The 18,636-nt window shown below is 38.0% G+C and overlaps 1 protein-coding gene across 6 annotated transcripts in view; it reads left to right on the top strand.

The window, feature by feature from the left end:
* CSNK1A1 (casein kinase 1 alpha 1) overlaps positions 1-18,636 on the top strand; it is a 48,332-nt gene that overhangs the window by 2,874 nt on the left and 26,822 nt on the right. For all 6 annotated transcript variants that reach the window (XR_002084449.2, XR_008423711.1, XM_019464386.2 and 3 more), the window contains exon 3: positions 17,077-17,203. Coding sequence is in view for 4 of the 6 variants with exons in the window: in XM_019464386.2 (XP_019319931.1) it covers positions 17,077-17,203 (127 nt within the window). In the remaining 2 variants the exon portion in view is untranslated. The remainder of the gene's footprint in view (positions 1-17,076; positions 17,204-18,636) is intronic.

Genomic DNA, 18,636 nt, shown 5'->3' with positions numbered 1-18,636 from the left:
ATGAATTAAGGACTGGATTGCATACATTAATTCAGATGTGGAAACAATCAGAGTAATACTATCCTTAAAAATCTCCAATGCTGGTAGATATTTTTGGTTGTAAGTGATAAATCATTTATTTTATAAGGTAGATAATGTGAAATCCAACATGATGGAAGATTTTAAGTGATTCCTATTCCCCACCCTCCCTCCCTTTTTTTAAAGAATTTTATTACATCGTCTAGTTTTTTTCTCCCTCAAAATAAAAAGTCAATTGCATTAGCCCCAAAGTTTTAAACTCCTTTCCTTTTGCCTTTAAACACACCTCTCCACTCATGGCCCCCACTGATTTGCTTTCCATCCCTGTAGTTTAACCTAGAATTTCACATACACGTAGTCATACAGTAGTATGAGGTCATTTGTGTCTGACATCTCTCATTTAGCATAATGCTCTTCAGATTCATCCATGCTGGGAGGTTTTATAAATTTCACAAATCAGGTTGGATTTAACATATTCAAAATAATTTTCAAAAAGCATTAAGCATCTGGCATTTTCAGTGCTAAACCCTTTTATCTGGTAGCCTTTATTTAAGAACAGTGCTGGGGCACCTGGGTGGTTCAGTCGGCTGAGCGTCCGACTTCGGCTCAGGTCATGATCTCAGGGTTCATGGGTTCGAGCCCTGCTTTGGGCTCTGTGCTGACAGCTGAGCCTGGAGCCTGCTTTGGATTCTGTGTCTCCCTCTCTCTGCCCCTCCCCAACGTGTGCTCTGTCTCTCTTTCTCTCTCTCTCAAAAATAAATAAAATGTAAAAAAATTTTTTTTTTAAGAACAGTACTGACATAGACCGACAAGAGCAATGCTTAATATACTGAATAAGCACGTGAATAAATGAAACTGTGAGCAAAATAATAGGCATCTATTATAAGATGTTGAGTGCAGAGAGAGTTGTAGTTATAAACTGGGTGGAGCTAAAGAGAGATTAACCTGGCTTTCAAATTAACGCTTCCTGGGAGAGGTGATGGTATTTCAGGATCTGGCTTTAAGGAAGAAAGCTTGGTTGAACTGGTTGGGGAGGGCATCCAAGAATACCGGGTGGCTTCTGGGAGTAGTCTCTAATGCAAAAGTAGTAATTGGATGAGGGTGGGGAAAGAGTAAATTTGTTTTAGGAGTGGTAGACTCTGGTACATAGGAACAGTAGTGGTTCATTAGCTATAAAGTGTAAGAGAATTTTTTTCTGCTGAAGTGAAAAGGGTAAGAAAGACTTACATAAATTCTTTTTCTGGGTGGTTATAACTTCCCACCCCTTCATTTTGTTCCCCACTGTTTCCATGTTACCTATATATAGCATATATACAATAAATATTTACTTGGTAAATATTAAAGTAAATTGACATTACTTTATTGAGATGAAATAAAGTAGTCTGTGTGTTATCCTATGTTTTAGATGGATATAAATATAAAACATTTAGATTTTGGGTGCCTGGCTGGCTCAGTCAGTAGAGCATGTGACTCTTGATCTCGAGGTCATGAGTTCAAGTCCCATGTTGCACATAGAGCTTACTTTTAAAAAATTTGGAATTTGCTGCAATTACATTTAACTCATTTTCTTCCCAGCCTCCGCACCAATTTATTTTAAGATACTTCGGGATATCCTAAAACAAGGGCTCAAAATTACCTGGCCCACATAGCAGACCTAATTAAAAAATAGTAAGGGAACTGTTGTTCTACCGAAGCATAGCATCCAGTGCTGGTGTAAAGACCAGGAATGAGGGTGGTGTTCACTCTCCATATTTTTTTTTATTTTTTTTATTTATTTTTGGGACAGAGAGAGACAGAGCATGAACGGGGGAGGGGCAGAGAGAGAGGGAGACACAGAATCGGAAACAGGCTCCAGGCTCCGAGCCATCAGCCCAGAGCCTGACGCGGGGCTCGAACTCACGGACCGCGAGATCGTGACCTGGCTGAAGTCGGACGCTTAACCGACTGCACCACCCAGGCGCCCCTCACTCTCCATATTTTTAAGAAACTAGGGTCATTCTTTAGTTGAGAAACTAAAATCGTTAATTGACTTCTGGAAGCTCGTTAAAAATTACTGTATTTTTCTCTCCCTCCGTCTCTGCCCCTCCCTCTCTCAAAATAAACATCTAAAACATTATTTAACAATTACTGCATTTCTTTTACAACCTTCTGTTTGTGCCCCTCAATTTGAATTGAATTAACATGATCTTTAAAGAAGGATTTATGCTATCAAGCTCTAGATTTGTCATGGGATATTGACAGAGTGGTCTGGGGTCAGTCAATCCTTTAACCTCTTTGGGCCTACCAGTTAGTTTCCTCATCTAGGACATGCAAAGAGGATTTTACCAAGTTAGTAATTTTCTAATTCTGTTGGAATAGGAAAGGAAAATAGTGGACAGAAAGGTTTAGGGTTTCCTACTCTTCTAGAAAAACAATTTTGCAAATTGAGCTTTTGGGTAGGATTTTATTTGAACAAGGTACCCAACCTAAGTAGAAGTTGTTGACCTAGTTGATCTCAGAACTTCCAGCTCTGAAATTTTACGATGACTTTTCAGTCATGTAGGTTTTACCTTTGAATCTTAATTTAGTATAGAAACCCCACTCAAGACTATTAAAAATGCCATCTGCATCAGATAAACTATCAGTACCGTTTAGAAGGAAGTAAATTAATGGAATATATTTTTTTTTTTTCTTGGAAAATAAAGAAGATGGGAAGGGGCATGGGAGAATTGTTGCCTTATTTTTTTAACCATTTTTTTTGCTCTCTCTGAATCTTAAGAATTATAGAAGATATTTATAAAGTACTAGTTAATCCTTACTCTTCAGTGTTAAAAGCAGCTTAAATTTTAATCTTAGCTTTTTTGGCACTGAGCATATATCTTGCAAATAAGTTCTAATGCTGTTGTCCGAGAACAAAGATGCCATCTGTACTGGATAGGTCTTTATTTGTTACAGATCACTGGATGCATGAAAAATGTGATTTTTAACTCAAGGTAACTGAATCCACAATATACTAAACATGCTTTATGGTGGCTTATAATGGGTTTCTAGTTATGGAATAATGTAATGATGCTTAAGTAGCATTAAGTAGCAGCATTTGTGAGCTGCATGAAACCTGAGAGATATAGCCTGATATCTCAATGCAAATTAGACTACTGATTCTCAGAAAGGTGACTAGAGTCTCCTAACTCCTAATTTTTCTGAGCCATTTTTACCTTTATGTCAAGGTCAAATCATGCCTGTTCACATACTTGATTCACACCTTTTCATGTGATGCTACAGAGCCATACTCTGCCTCCTTCAGTTTATGGCATTTGGTCTCAGAGAAACTGAAAATCTTTTCTGTAAATACAGGTTACTTATTGTTTGTATTATTTAACTAGATGCTAATAATTTTTATTGCCCTCTTTGGCTTCATGGATTGCAGGATGAGAACTTTTGTTGGACAGTATTGATTTGTAGCTTAAATAGAAGTAAATACTTGTGAGCCCATGTATAGAATATGTACTTTACCTTGGCTTTAATCATTTTTAGAGCTAGATCATTTTGTTTCAGAGTACCTAAAGTATCAGTTAATGAGGTTTTTCTCCTGAGTTGTCAGTGTATAGTAAGGAACTTTAAATTTTTTTTTTTTATGTTTATTCATTTTTTGAGAGAGAGAGAGAGAGCGAGCAAGCAGGAGAGGGGCAGAGAGAGGGAGTCACAGAATCGGAAGCAGGCTCCAGGCTCTGAGTTGTCAGCACAGAGCCCAATGCAGGGCTTGAACTCATGAACCTCAAGATCATGACCTGAGCTGAAGTTGGACGCATAGCCGACTGAGCCACTCAGGTGCCCCGCCCCATAAGAAGATTTAATGTCCAGAAGTCTATAAATGTTATAAATTGAATTTGAAACAAATGTTACGAATGGAATCATTTAAGCTTATTTTGGTATGTTATTATCCATCCTTAACTTTAACAGTTTTTCTGAGGTTAGGTGAGTAGCTTTCAAACTAAAAATGACTACTTAGTTAAAATGATGGGTTTTGTCACTGTTTTTGTTTCCAAAACAATGTCAGGTGGCTTGAAATTTAAATGATCAGTAATCACATAACATGGACTAATGCATGTTTTAATGATTTTTTAAAAAACTGAGATGTAACTTAAGAAAATGAAATGTAATTTATATACAGTAAAATGCGTAGCTTTTAATGTGCCATCAAATGAGTTTTGACAAATGTATACGCTGGTATAACCCACACTCCCTATTGAGATAAAACATATTTGATTTTTTTAAAACATTTGTTTAATGTTTATTTATTTTGAGAGAGGGAGAGTGGGGGGAAGGGCAGAGAGAGGAGAGAGAGAGAATCCCAAGCAGGCTCCGTGCTGTCAGCATGGAGCCTGAGCCGGGGCTTGATCCCACAAACCATGAGATCATGACTTGAGCCAACAAAACCAAGAGTTGGACATGTAACCCACTGAGTCACCCAGACACCCCTGATTTTTTTTTTTAATACTGCTAATCCTTGGTAAACTACATTTTGTGACAGGGTAGGTTTTTTTTTTTTTTTTAAGTTGGTCTTTTGGATTATTTTTACATAGTTTTTTTCTGAATATGATGTTGATTTGTCCACATGCAAGACTACAGGTTAGTAATCTTTTTAGCACCACGAAGTGTGCTGTACAACTTGTCTAATGAGATAATCAGGTGGGAGTGATGAACACTGAGTGGCAATTGAGATCTTAGCCTTATTCTCCTTAGAGGAACCAGAATACTGCCTCTTCCTTTTCTGAAAGTCCTCGGTGGGATATGTTTTAATGGGGACCTTGGAAGTATTGCACAAAAAGATTTAGCTGTAGAGTACATTCTGATCCTCAAGGTAAAGGGAAATGGAAAGAGCACTATATGAGAGTCAAGAGTTAGAGATCTGTCTGTGATGTCATCTAGGTTTAAACCTAGAATGAATTCTAAAATTTGTAATGTCAGCTTTCATTTATAAAAGGGATTTTGTAGGATTAACTAGGTCTTAAGAAGTTTTCTAATGCATTGTATAAATTGATGGGATCAGTAGGCTAAAATACGGCTCTTCTATTCTCTGATGCAATAATTTTCTCTAACTTTAATATGTAGTTGTCTTAATTTATGATGTTGATACATACTACTGAAACAACTGGGTAGTTTGTTGAATTCAGTTTGGCTAAACATTCCTTTTCCATCTGTGTGCAAGAAAGAAAAGTAGAATCGACTGTTTGGACGTTGTACATGGTCTGTGTCATTACAACAGTCCTGTAATGGGGGTTTTGTACAAAGTGTGAGAGTGAGGGGTTAATTTGCCTAAAGTCACACAGCTAATGTGTTGTTTAAATAGATCTTACTGCCTCTTCAGACTGTGCCATTGGTTCCCAAACTTTGCTGCACATTGGAGTTACATGGAGAGCTTTAAAAAAAAAAAATTGACATTTGGCTCCTAACCTTACATATTTTGTTTTATTTCTTTATTTTTAAATTTTTTTTAAGTTTATTTATTTTGAGAGAGAGAGAATCCCAAGCGGGCTCTATACTACCAGTGCAGAGCCTAATGCAGGGCTCACACTCTTGAACTGTGAAATCATGACCTGAGCTGAAATCTTAAAAGTCCGATGCTTAGTGGACTGAGCCACCCAGGCACCACTTACATGTTTTGATTTATTGGGTTTGGGGGTATGCCTTAAGCATCAAGAGTTATAAAAGCTCCCCAGGTAATTCTGATGTGCAACAGAGTTTTTGGAACCATTTTACTGCACCATATTTCAAGGTTATAGTGCTTCCCTGCTCACAACCCACCAAGTCCCATCTTTCTAGAACTACAATTTGATAAGACTTATTTACCTCCTCCTGTGAATTGGGTTAATTTGGGAAATCCTATACTAAGAAACATGGCACTGGAAAATACACTGTAATCCTGTACAATCAAATGCTTTGATTTCTGAAAAGTATCTAACACCAGTATTTGAAATCACTTTTGTGCTCACATGTCTCAGATACATTCCACAAGAAAGCATTCTAGAAATTTCTGGAGGGAAAGAACCATGTCTCGCTGACTGAGGTATCTTTTACGTTTCTTAGAATAGTGTTGGGTAAAAAAGGCACTAATGATTCATAATAATGAAATTCTGCTTTTATTTTATTTATGTGCATTTCCTTTTTTAATGGAACCCTGTAGAAAGTTTGCTTCTACACATTTATAAAACTTCAGGAATACCTGATGCATGCATAGCTCCTAGTGGGAGTATTTATCATCTCTGTAGTACTTAGTATTTCTTAAGTATTCAGCTGAACTCTGTAGCTGGCTGCCAATTTACAAATGGAAATGTGATTGTACTAGTTCCTTCAGCTTTGAATGGTGTGTAAAACTACTACCATGTTATTAAATGCTAATGTCCGTGAATTTCACAGTGAAGTCTTGCTGTTGTGGACATTTATCAAGTTAAGTATCTATTAACATCTCTTAGTATTTCTTAGTGGTGTTGGCCTTTTGCAACTTCTTTTGGTTCTAGATCAACATAAGGACTTTGCAACTTTTGTACTGGAGGATTTTTAAGGGGGACAAGATGGTGACAGTGGCTAAGCACACATCATATAGGTCATCCATACGTTTCATTTGTTCATTTGTGCCTTCATTAAGTGTATAGTGGAAAGATGTGCAAATTAACCTGAAATTGAGGTTTACTATATTTCACCTCACCTGGAAGCTACTCTAAGTATTTAATCTGTTGTATTTGCCTAGACTGCCAGACTATTCTGTCCTTAATGTGACTTTCACGGAAAGGAGAGTGTAAGATCTGATTATAAGCTGCTTGTTGGAAGGTAATAGCATGAAATTACTGTAAGTTTTAAGTGTCAATTTCCAGGTCTTTTAGTTGTATTAGAAGTGTCTAATACATTGTTCTTGGTAACAACTAAATTAATGAAATTCTCCTAAGCAGACTGGAGTTTATACCTTTACATAAATACCCTTCTTTTCCTTTCCTTTACTCTGCTGTTCGTTATGTATTGAGGTCAGATTGTTTCCTTTTTGGCTGTTTGCACTTGATTACAATTATTCTTTTTCGTTGTTTGTTTAAGAGCATGTGGGGGGGGGCAGAGGGAGAGAGAGAGAATCTTTTTAGTTTATTTATTTTGAGAGAGTGAGAGTGAGTGGGGGAGTGGGGGTGGGTGGGGGGGAGGGGGGAGAGAATCCCAAGCAAGCTCCGCATCGGTAAGTGCAGAGCCCGATGGTGGGGCTCGAACCCACGAACCATGAGATCCAAGACCTGAGCCTGAATCGGGAGTCCAGCTCTTAACTGACTCAGTCACCCAGGCACCCAGTTATAATTATTCTTATCAGAGAGTTCCACTTACTGAAATTCTGGTGTTCCCATTTCGAACCTCCATGATATTAATACTTTGTATCCCTCTTAAAGAACAGAGTAACATTGTATCCCTCTTAAAGAAGAGAGTAAGGTTAGCTTCTACTCTTCTAATGAAAGCTCAAATGTTCAAAAGTGTCTTGGTGAACTTAATAAATTTCACAACACCTCCTACAGTATTTTCTAGAGGATAAGCAAGAATTTCTTTCAGTCAGGAAACATATGAGTACCTACTATGTGCCAGGCATAGTTTAAAATACTGGGCACATTTCAGTTAGAGACAAATTTTGTGAGACTTCCATTCTTCTGAGCATATGCCATGCATTTGGCATATAGTTGTGAATTTGTCTCTCTTGCTGAAAATTAAGAGGAAATGTATAAGTCTCAGTGTGGATATGTTTCCTTAACATCAAAGGTATGGTATCTTGAGTATTAGCCCACAACAGTACCCTGAACCATACATAATTATTACTTACAGAGCTTGTTAAAGATGCCTGTAGCACTTCAGTTTCAGATACATAGTAGGTGCTTAATAAGTATTGAATCAGACATTGGAGGAACAGGTTTGGGGGAAAAACTTTTTTTTTTTAAAGATTTTAAGTAATTTCTATGCCCATTGTGGGGACCTGAACCCACAGCCTGGAGATAAGAGTCTCATGCTCTACTGACTGAGCCAGCCAGATACCCCTGGAGAAAGAACCTTTAAGGAGGTAATTTACATACATAAATCACCTATTTCAAGTGTACAGTTGATTGGTTTTTAGTGTATGTACAGAGTTGTGCAACCATCACCATAACCTGATTTTAGAATATTTTCATCATCCCCAAAAGAAACTTGAACCCATTAACTAACAATCACTGGCCATATCCTGTCAGCCCTAGACAACCACTGATCCACTTTGTTTCTACTTAGAATGCTCTTTTAAAAATTTGATAAAGCCTTTATAATTGGTATTATGAAAGCTGTAGGTATATTGTCCACTTCTCCACATGCTGTCTTCCAGTAATACTACTACCGATATTAGAGCAGTGACAGTGAGGACTGACAGAAATCAGATCATTAGTGATCTTATTTTTTCTTTAAGTTCATTTATTTATTTAGAGTGAGAGAGAGAGAGTGAGCAAGTATGAGTAGGGGAGGGGCAGAGAGAGAGGGAGAGAAAGAATCCCATGCAGGCTCCAGGAATCCCAAGCAGGCTCTGCCAGCCTAGAACCCAGCGTGGGGCTTCAACCCATGAACCCATGAGATGATGACCTGAGCCAAAACCAAGAGTCAGATATTCAACCAACTGAGCCACCCAGGCCACCCCCATTTGTGATCTTTGAAATATAATTCTGGGTAGTATGGTGAGAATGATAACTATTTTGCTGGGAATCGAGAAAAAAAATGAGAGTGAGATGGCAGATGGAAACTAGGTTTTCAACAAGTTAACTGGTAAGCAAGAAAAAAGGTGACCTTGTTTCACTGTGTCCCGACCATGCTGGCTACTTCCAGTTTGTTGTGAATACCAAACTTCAGGCACCCTCCTAACTCCCATCCATCTCTTTACCTGGCCATCAGCCATTTTACACTTCAGGGATCAACCATGCTTGTCGGAAAATGCTTGTCAGAAAAGATAGATTGGGTTGCCATAATTGGGGCCCTCTCAGCACTGGGCTGTCCATCAAATGTGTTACTTATTTATTTGCATACACACACTGCTGTAAGCTATGAAAGCAGGAATTACTTGGTTTTGTCTTGTTAGATACCATAAATACTGCTTGTATCAGTAAATGGTACCTTTAGTACTGGGTAATGATATGTACCAAAGCACATTTTTTGGTTTTGTGTTTTTATAATTTTTTGGGTTAAGGAACATTTATGCATCTTTGAAGGCAAAGGGCAGGGAACAAGGAGACTGAGAAATATGAAAATTTTATAGCATTAATTCAAGGATCTTGGGGACGATATTGTCTGCAAGGGATTAGTAGTAGCAGTTAGGAGGGTTAGGATGGAGAACAAAAGCGTCTTAGTTGACAGTAGTATTGCTGAGCACAACATACATTTGATGCCCAACTTTTCAGATCTTACTCTGCGGTGTCTTTACCTTAAAAATTGGGTTTTGAGGAAGAGGGGAATAAGTGAAACAAGGGATGGGAATTAAAGAGTACACTTACGATGAGCATTGACAGTGTATAGAATTGTTGAATCACTGTATTGTACACCTGAACCAACTAAAACACTGCATGTTAACTATACGAGAATTAAAATAAAAAACCTAATAAAATTTAAAAGAACCCAAAATGAACGAAACAGGGATTCTTAATCTGGTACAGATATTCCTCATTCTACCCTCTCAAGTGGTAGCTAGGGGAAACAATGACATCTTTATTCTCATGAACTTCTAACCGAATCTAGTAAGATGGTCCCAGACTTCAGACCGTTTGACTGACTTACGATTTTTAGACTTTACGGTAGTGTGAGAGTGATACGCATCCAATAGAAACCATACTTTGAATTTTTGAGTTTTGATCTTTCCCCAGGCTCGCAGTATGTGGTATGACTCTCTCGGGAGGTTGCTGGGCAGCAGCAATGAGGTAGCTCCAAGTCAGCTAGGTGCTCGTGAGGATAAACACCTGGTACATTTACAACTGTTTATACTCATGCAACCGTTCTGTTTCCCCTTTCCATACATTACTTAACAAATTACATGAGCTGTTGAATACTTTATTGTAAAATAGGTTTTGTGTTAGAGGATTTTGCCCAGCTCTAGGCTAAACTTAAGCATTCTAAGTACGTTTAAGGTAGGCTAGGCTAAGTTATGGTATTCGGTATATTATGTGTATTAGGTGTATTTTTGACGTAGGATATTTTCAACTTGTGATGGGTTTATCAGGACATAACCCCATGGTAAATTGGGGAAGATCTGTTTCTATTATAAATGTAGGCAAGAAATCTCCACTATCTTTAGCAGTGCCTTACGGCTTTATCACCATATTTCCATAACACATTATTGTTGCAGATATCTCAGAATATTGTTTACAGTCATTGCTGCTTCAGAATTATAGTATTAATTAGATTTTCCCGTATATCATTATTTAATGCATTAATAAAGATACATTACTGTGTCAAATTTAAGTACTTTCATTGTAGTGAAATTTCTCCGTAATTTTCCTTTTTAGTGCTGTGTATTTTCTGCATTTAAAATATTCTGAGGAGTCCATAGACTATCAGACTAGCAAAGGTGGGAGCTCCGCAGCACCAAAAAGTTTTAAAAATTTTGGTATAGAACGAGTTGTTCCACCTCCATTCTCCAACTTGTTTGGACTAGTTCTTTGTCATTGTGGCTAAATAACATTTAATGCAAGTTTGGTCATTCATTTGGTAGATTTCCAGTATTTCCTTTTTTCCCCCCCAATATTTATTTTCTTTTCCCTTTTTAGCCTTGTTTAATTCCCAGTTAGTTCCATGTTTATTAATGCCCTCCCCAGGCTTGTGAGACTGTAAAGGTGGGAAAATCAGCCAGTTAAAAAAGGTTGAACAGTTCTAAGAAAGAATTGAAAGATTGAATTAATATCTAAAATTTCTTGAGATCATGATATTATCAGTTACTACTTTGATTGCCATCCCTACAACTAAAACTTTAGTTACTTCACGTCTAAGTAAGTTGCCAGTATGGAGAAATCCATCTAATCTGTGTGTGTTTGTAGTTCTGTGTATTCCGAGTGTTTTCTTTATTAAACCTGATTTTTCAGTTTTCTACAGTAGCCAAATGGTATTGAGTGTCTTTTCTCTAGTGAAAATGCCCTGGATCTCAAACCATTTTAGAGGTATTTCTGCAAGTTATAAATCCAAAGGATTATGGATAAAAATTACGTGTTGCTAGCCTTTTAAAATCTGGATTGCATTTTAAATGGGAAATTGCAAGAGAAGGAATAGATGGATGCTCTTACATTTTTGGTGGCAGGTCATTAAATTCTAGGTGTCTTGTATTAAAAATAAAGGCTACAAATCTACAGAGCATTTATGGCCAGGGAAGCTTAAGGAGAATGAGAATTATACAGCAATCTTGTTTATTGAGAATTAATAGAAAACCAAGAGGTAACCCATATTTAGTTCTGTGTCTAGTTCTGTTTCAGAAAGGGCTGAAGAGTTACCATGAATGAGAATGTAGTCGAACCTGTCTTGCATTATTGGTTCTGTTTTCGTGATGAATGCCATTAATAAGATGGAGCTTAATAAGTACTGACAGTTTTAGGTTAGAAGTTACAGCATCTGACTCGAGTTCACAGATGCCTGCAGCTTCCAGAAGTAATCAAATGAACACACTACCAGAAGGATTTGAGACTCTTGTATTTAAATGGAGAATAGCGGGGTTGTATTGTGGTTGAGAGTGCCCCTCTGTTAGAGTCTGGTAATTTAGGGTTGTGGGGAGGGAAATCAGAAAGATTGTACTAGACCAGATCCATCCATCCATCCATCCTTCCTTCCTTCCTTCCTTCCTTCCTTCCTTCCTTCCTTCCTTCCTTCCTTCCTTTTCTTTCTTTCTCTTTCTTTCTTTCTTTCTTTCTTTCTCTTTCCCTTTCTTTCTTTCTTTCTTTCTTTCTTTCTTTCTTTCTTTCTTTCTTTCTTTCTTAACTTTTTTAATGTTTGTTTATTTTCGAGAGAGAGAGTATGAGCAGGGAAGGGGCAGAGAGAGAGGGAAACACAGAATCTGATGCAGGCACCAGGCTATGAGCTGACGGCACAGAACCCGATGCGGGGCTGGAACCCATGAACCGTGAAGTATGACCTGAGCCAAAGTTGGATGCTTAACCAACTGAGCAAGCACCCAGGTATACCATCCGTAGATTAGATCTTACTTTCTACCCTCACAAAAAGGAACATAAAGATTGGGTGATGGTAAGTTGGCAAGAAAATAAGTTTGATAAACCATGTCTTGAGACTGGAGATGCTATCTTACAGCACTGATTCGACACTCATACTTTTTAGTGTTCAGTAAAGACTTTGAGACCTTGGGATTGTTGACCTGAAGATGGGAAGGTAAAAGGCACAGGAAGAGACCTGTACCAGTTAAGAATATCACCTTTAAATATCTATTTATATATATATATATATATATATATATATATATATATATATAAATATGTATGTATTTTTTTTTTTTTTAAAGTTTATTTATTTTGAGAGAGAGAGGGAGAGAGAGCGAGAGCTGGAGAGAGGGGGAGAGAGATGCAGGTTTCAACATTCTTAGTGTGGAGCCGGACGTGGGGCTTGAACTCCTGAACCGTGAGATCATGACCTGGGTCGAAACCAAGAGTCGGAAGCTTAACTGAGCCACACCAGGGCCCCTATTTATTTGGGGGGTGGGGGGTGGGGAGAGAGAACGTGTGCGCAAGAGACCCACCTCCAAGTGGGGGAAGAAGAGGGGCGAAGAAAGCCTGAGAGCGAGAATTCCAAGCAGGCTCCACGCTCAGCTAGAACTCCCAAACTGAGTTCATGACCTGAGCTGGAATCAAGAGTTGGACGCTTAACTGACTGAGCCACCCAGGCGCCCTGAATGTAACTTTTAAACTTTTGTAATTACTTGGTTAATTTGAATCAAAGATGAGTAGAGTCTTCCTGATGATTTTATACTTGCAGTACAGAGTGTTTTTGTATTCCTTGTTTTGTTTTCCTCATCTGCCACATCAAGCACTCCTTAGCCTGTTAGAGCCTGTAATATGGCTTTTCATTCTTTAGTTCAGCAAATGTTACTGAGCATTCCCTGCGGGCAAGGCATTGTGCTGGATACTGGGAATGTAGAGTTCTGAACAGGACAAATACAGTGGCTGCCCATGTATTAGTCTGGATTCTCCAGAAAAGAGAACCACTGGATTATATATAGATACACAGAAATATTTATTATGAGGCATTGGCTCACACCTGTGGAAGCAAAGAAGTACCATAGTTTGCGGTGTGCAAGCTGGGAGGCCCAGGAAAACCAGCGGTGTAGTTTGGTCCCAAGCCTAAAGGCCCAAGAACCAGAGGCATGGACATCCAAGGGTAGAAGAAGTCCCAGCTCTGACAGTGAATTTTCCCTTCCTCTGCCTTAGTTTTATTCCCTTTTTTATTCAAGCCTTCCACTTTAGGAAAGGTGATCTCTACTTATTCTATTATTCAAATGCTAATCTTGATTCAGATGCTAATCTCTGGAGACACCCTCACAGACACCCCAAAATAATGTTTTACCAGCTATCCCAGCATCCCTTAGTCCAGTCAGTTTGATGCATAAGATTAACCATCACACCAATCAAACTAATAGTCTAAAGGGGAAGACCTACATGAAACAAGTTTTCTGTTATTAACTGTCCTAGGCGTAGAGATAGAACGTATTTGGTTGCTTTAAGCTGAACTGAATACTTATGATGGTTATACTGATTTATAGTTCTTGGAAGTCCTTAGGTATTGTAGCAATACCTATTTCATGGGGCGCCTGGGTGGCTCAGTTGGTTAAAGCGTCAGACTCTTGACTTTGGCTCAGGTAATGATCTCATGGTTTGAGTGGGTTTGAGCCCCATGTCAGGTTCCATGCTGACAGTGCAGAGCCTGCTTAGGATTGTCTTTCTCTCTCCCTCTCTCCCTCTCCCCCCCCCCCCAAATAAACTTAAAAAAAAAAATGTTCGTCATTTTATTTTCTAAGGGTTTTTTTATTTTCATAAAGAGATTTCTCAGAGAAAAGAAAACCCTAGCTTCAACCCTCCAACTATAACACTTCTAACTGGTTGCCATGTCCTTGTCTCTCTTCTTGCCCATGCCTAGGATGCCCTTTTTCTACCTTCCCTATCAAAATATTATCCCTTTGTCAGGATCTAACTGGTAACAGACTGTTTCACAAGGTTTCTTTGGAAGGATTTAATTCTTATTGATCTTTTGGTTTTCTGAATTATTTAGGCTTTTTTTTTTTTTTTTTTTTTTTTTGTCAGCCTCAGTGACTTGTGCATGTATTTTCTTACATTTCTGCTTTTTATTGTCTTAATTTTTTAACTAGGTTTAGTTTAGATATTGGTTTTGGAGGAAGGGACATGAGAGCAAAGAGGTGGACTTTGCCTTCTCTAAGCATCTTCTTCAGACCTTAAGGTAGATTTTTTTTTGTGCTCTAAATGGTTATATAAATTTCAAACTCCTTCAGTCTACTTCATTGATTGTTCAGGCAACACTGAGTCTGAAGGCATTGATTTGAAACAAATGGAAAATGAGACTCCTGCACTTTTTTTTTTTTAACTTTTCATCTATTGCTTGTTTTTTTTTTTCTTCATGTTTTGAAACTTAGTAAGAATAAGGTCCAAATCAAATCAGTTCTTTTTTTTAATCTAATAGGTATTTGAGTACCTACGTTGTTTTGTGTACATCACTTTATCATAGTGTACTTACTAGCAACATATATTATATTCACATAAAAAAGGCACCAGGATATTGTATTGTCGAAGGGTTTGATTGTGGATATAAGTAGTATCCCAGTGGCTATGGGAATTCTGTGAAATAGGAGACCAGTGTGGAACAGACTACTTAAGGAAGACTTCTTTGGTATCTGGGTATTAAGATTTTGAAATTGAAAGTAGAGAGTTAGAAGCTAGTTTAGAATAGAAGTGGAGGGGCGCCTGGGTGGCTCAGTCGGTTAAGTGTCCCGACTTCCATTCAGGTCATGATCTCATGGTTTGGTTCGGTTCGTGAGTTTGAGCTCAGCATCAAGCTTTGTGCTGACAGCGTGGAGCCTGCTTGGATTCTTTGTCTCCCTCTCTCTGCCCCTCCTCCCCCCCAACCTCTCTTTCTTTCAAAAATAAACATTAAAAAAAGATAGAAGTGGGAAACATGGAGGTGACGGTAGAAACTGAGTAAGTAGCCTTTAGATAAGTAGTAGACTGTTCCTGGCTCCTAATCTGTGTGGTATCAGTTTTTATTGGAGTTAACAAATTATTCCAGTGTAGTTGTAAAATAACTTGTTCTTAAAAAATTTTCTTTTATACTGGCCAATTTTCTTTTCAAGCAGAATTAATAATCTAGAGAAGTTTAAAATTTAAATGGTAGTGCTTATTTTTAGGAAGGTACCCTTACCAGAAATACAGGCATATAGGAACTTGAAATCATTTATTATAGTGATTCCTAGCCCTTGGAATCTCTAAAATTAAAAGTAGATATTCCTGGAGTTTTTGGAGACATGTTGTATATTTATCCACAGTAATAAAGCATTGGATAATTAAAACGGCTCCAATTAAAAGCAAATGTCATCTTTGTTGTAATACTGGTTATTTTCTGTAATTAAGCAAAAATGTGACTACTTTTTTATAAAAAAGAGCAAGTAATTATTGATTAAATACAACATGGTAGTAAATGGGACAGGAGTTCTAAAATAAAAGAGATCTTTGCTTTGTAAGACCAGTATAGTTTCCTTCATTTCTTCAAATAGGAAGTAGTATCAGATGAGGTTAAGGAATTTGCCAAAGGTCATAGGAATCAGTGGCAGATAGGTATAGAATTCACATGGTTAAGGTTACCTGCAAATTCTTTTTTTCCCCAAAGTTTTTATTAAATCTCAGTTAACATATAGTATAATACTGGTTTCAGGAGTAGAATTTAATGATTCATCACTTACATGTAATACCCAGTGCTCATTACAAGTGACCTCCGTTAATACCCATCATCCGTTTATCCCATCCAACCTCAGTTATCTGTAGTTAAGGGTTTCTTTTTTAAAAAAAAAAAATTTTTTTTTAACGTTTATTTTATTTTTGAGACAGAGAGAGACAGAGCATGAACGGGGGAGGGTCAGAGAGAGAGGGAGACACAGAATCGGAAGCAGGCTCCAGGCTCTGAGCTGTCAGCACAGAGCCCGACGCGGGGCTCGAACTCTTGGACCGCGAGATCATGACCTGAGCTGAAGTCAGCCGCTCAACCGACTGAGCCACCCAGGCGCCCCATGTAGTTAAGGGTTTCTTATGGCTTGTCTTCCCCTCTCCCCTCTTTGCCCCCTTCCCCCATGTTCATCTGTTTTATTTCTTAAATTCTGCATATGAATGAAATCATACTTGTCTTTCTCTGACTCATTTGCTTATTAGCACAGTACACTCTTAACTCCGTCCACATCATTGCAAATGGCAAGCTTTCATTATTTTTGATGGCTGAGTAATATTCCATTGTGTGTGAGAGACAGTGCGCATGTGTGTATATGTATACACACATACATCTTCTTTATCAGTCAGTGGACATTTGGGCTCTTTCCATAATTTGGCTATTGTTGATAATGGTGCTGTAAACATTGGGGTGCAGGTGTTTCCCCCATGAATCAGTATTTTTGTGTCCTTTGGGTAAATACCTAGTTGTGCAATTGTTGGGTCATAGGGCAGTTCTATTTTTAACTTTTTGAGGAACCTAACTAGAAAAGTAAAGCCATCTTTTTTTTTTTTTTTAATGTTAATTTTGAGAGAGAGATAGCATGCACATGAAGGGGAGGGGCAGAGAGAGAGAGAGAGAGAGAAGGAGAGAGAGAAACCCAAGCAGGCTCTGCACTGCAGCCCCAATGTGGGGCTCTAACCATGAACTGCAAGATCGTGACCTGAGCCATAATCAGTCACCCGGGCATCCGGAGAAGTAAAAACTATCCTATTATTAGGGCTTAAGAATTTTGAAAATTTAGTGATATTAAATGCTAATCAGCTTTTCATAAAGCCCTCTCTTTTCCCCTTTTGTTAGGTGGTATGGTCAGGAAAAAGACTACAATGTGCTAGTCATGGATCTTCTCGGACCCAGCCTCGAAGACCTCTTCAATTTCTGTTCAAGAAGGTTCACAATGAAAACTGTACTTATGTTAGCTGACCAGGTATGTGAAATTTAGATGAAAATAAAAATTGAGAATACTACTATTTAACTGTAATGTAAATTTTCATAAACCAGAGTGTGTATAATCCTGTGTGTCAATCTTATGTTATATGTATATGTATATGTATGTATATGTATGTATATGTGTATGTATATATGTATGTATATATGTATGTATATATATATGTATATATATATAAAACCGTAGGTTGTGCTCACTCAAGTATACTTTTCTCTAACACAACTTAAAGATGTTTTCCTGTGGTCATAGGATAGAAATGGATTATATTCGTTTGTTATTCACCTGTAGAAAAGTACTTTTCAAGCTGTTACATCAGATGCAGTCTGTTTCAGTGTAGATTATAGCAGGTTTCTTTATAAGATTTTTGAAAGGGCTCAGTATATATGGAGAGAAATATAAATATGTAGAAGTTTTGGATAAGTGAATTGGATGTTGTACATTGTGTGTGGGGCCCTTAGGAAAGCTACATATATATTTTTTTAATTTTTAATACTTTTTTTAATGTTTATTTTTGAGAGTGAGTATGAGCGGGGGAGGGACACAGAGAAGGGGGAACAGGATCCGAAACAGGCTCTGCTGACAAGGGCAGAGCCTGTTCACAAACCTGTGAGATCATGACCTAAGCCGAAGTTGGACACTTAACCGACTGAGCCACCCAGGCGCCCCCTGAAAGCTATAGTTTTGAGGAAAACAGTACTGAAATAATTTAAGGAAGAATTTTTTTTTTTTTAATTTTTTTTTTTTTAACATTTATTTATTTTTGAGACAGAGAGAGACAGAGCATGAACGGGGGAGGGGCAGAGAGAGAGGGAGACACAGAATCCAAAGCAGGCTCCAGGCTCTGAGCTGTCAGCCCAGGGCCCGACGCGGGGCTCGAACTCACAGACCGTAAGATCGTGACCTGAGCTGAAGTCGGACGCTCAACCAACTGAGCCACCCAGGCGCCCCTAAGGAAGAATTTTTGACCAAGTAAATGTTTCTTGAGATAATGAATTCTCACCCATTGCTAGTATTTAAGCAAAACCAGGGAAATTTTGAAAATGTCATGAATTAAATTCATGCACTGGCTGAAGATTAAATTGTTTTAAAGCCAGGGTGCCTGGGTAGCTCAGTAGGTTAAGCGTCCGACTTCAGCTCAGGTCATGAATGATCTCATGGTCTGGGAGTTTGAGCCACCAAACGGGCTCTCTGCTGTCAGCACAGAGCCCGCTTTGGATCCTTTGTCTCCCTCTCTGTTTGCCCCTCCACTCTGGTTCTTTCTTCTCTCAAAATACATAAACTTTGTTAGAAATATATATATATATAATATATATATACACATACACATATATATTATATATATTACATATTGTATATATACATTATATGTGTGTAATATATATATAATATATATAAAGCCAGAACTTCTATTT

Source organism: Panthera pardus, unplaced genomic scaffold (assembly GCF_024362965.1).
Source record: "Panthera pardus isolate Hobbes unplaced genomic scaffold, ASM2436296v1 HiC_scaffold_2, whole genome shotgun sequence".
Lineage (NCBI taxonomy): Eukaryota > Metazoa > Chordata > Mammalia > Carnivora > Felidae > Panthera > Panthera pardus.
Note: the sequence above shows the minus strand (reverse complement) of the source record. Positions and strands in the feature narration are given on the sequence as shown.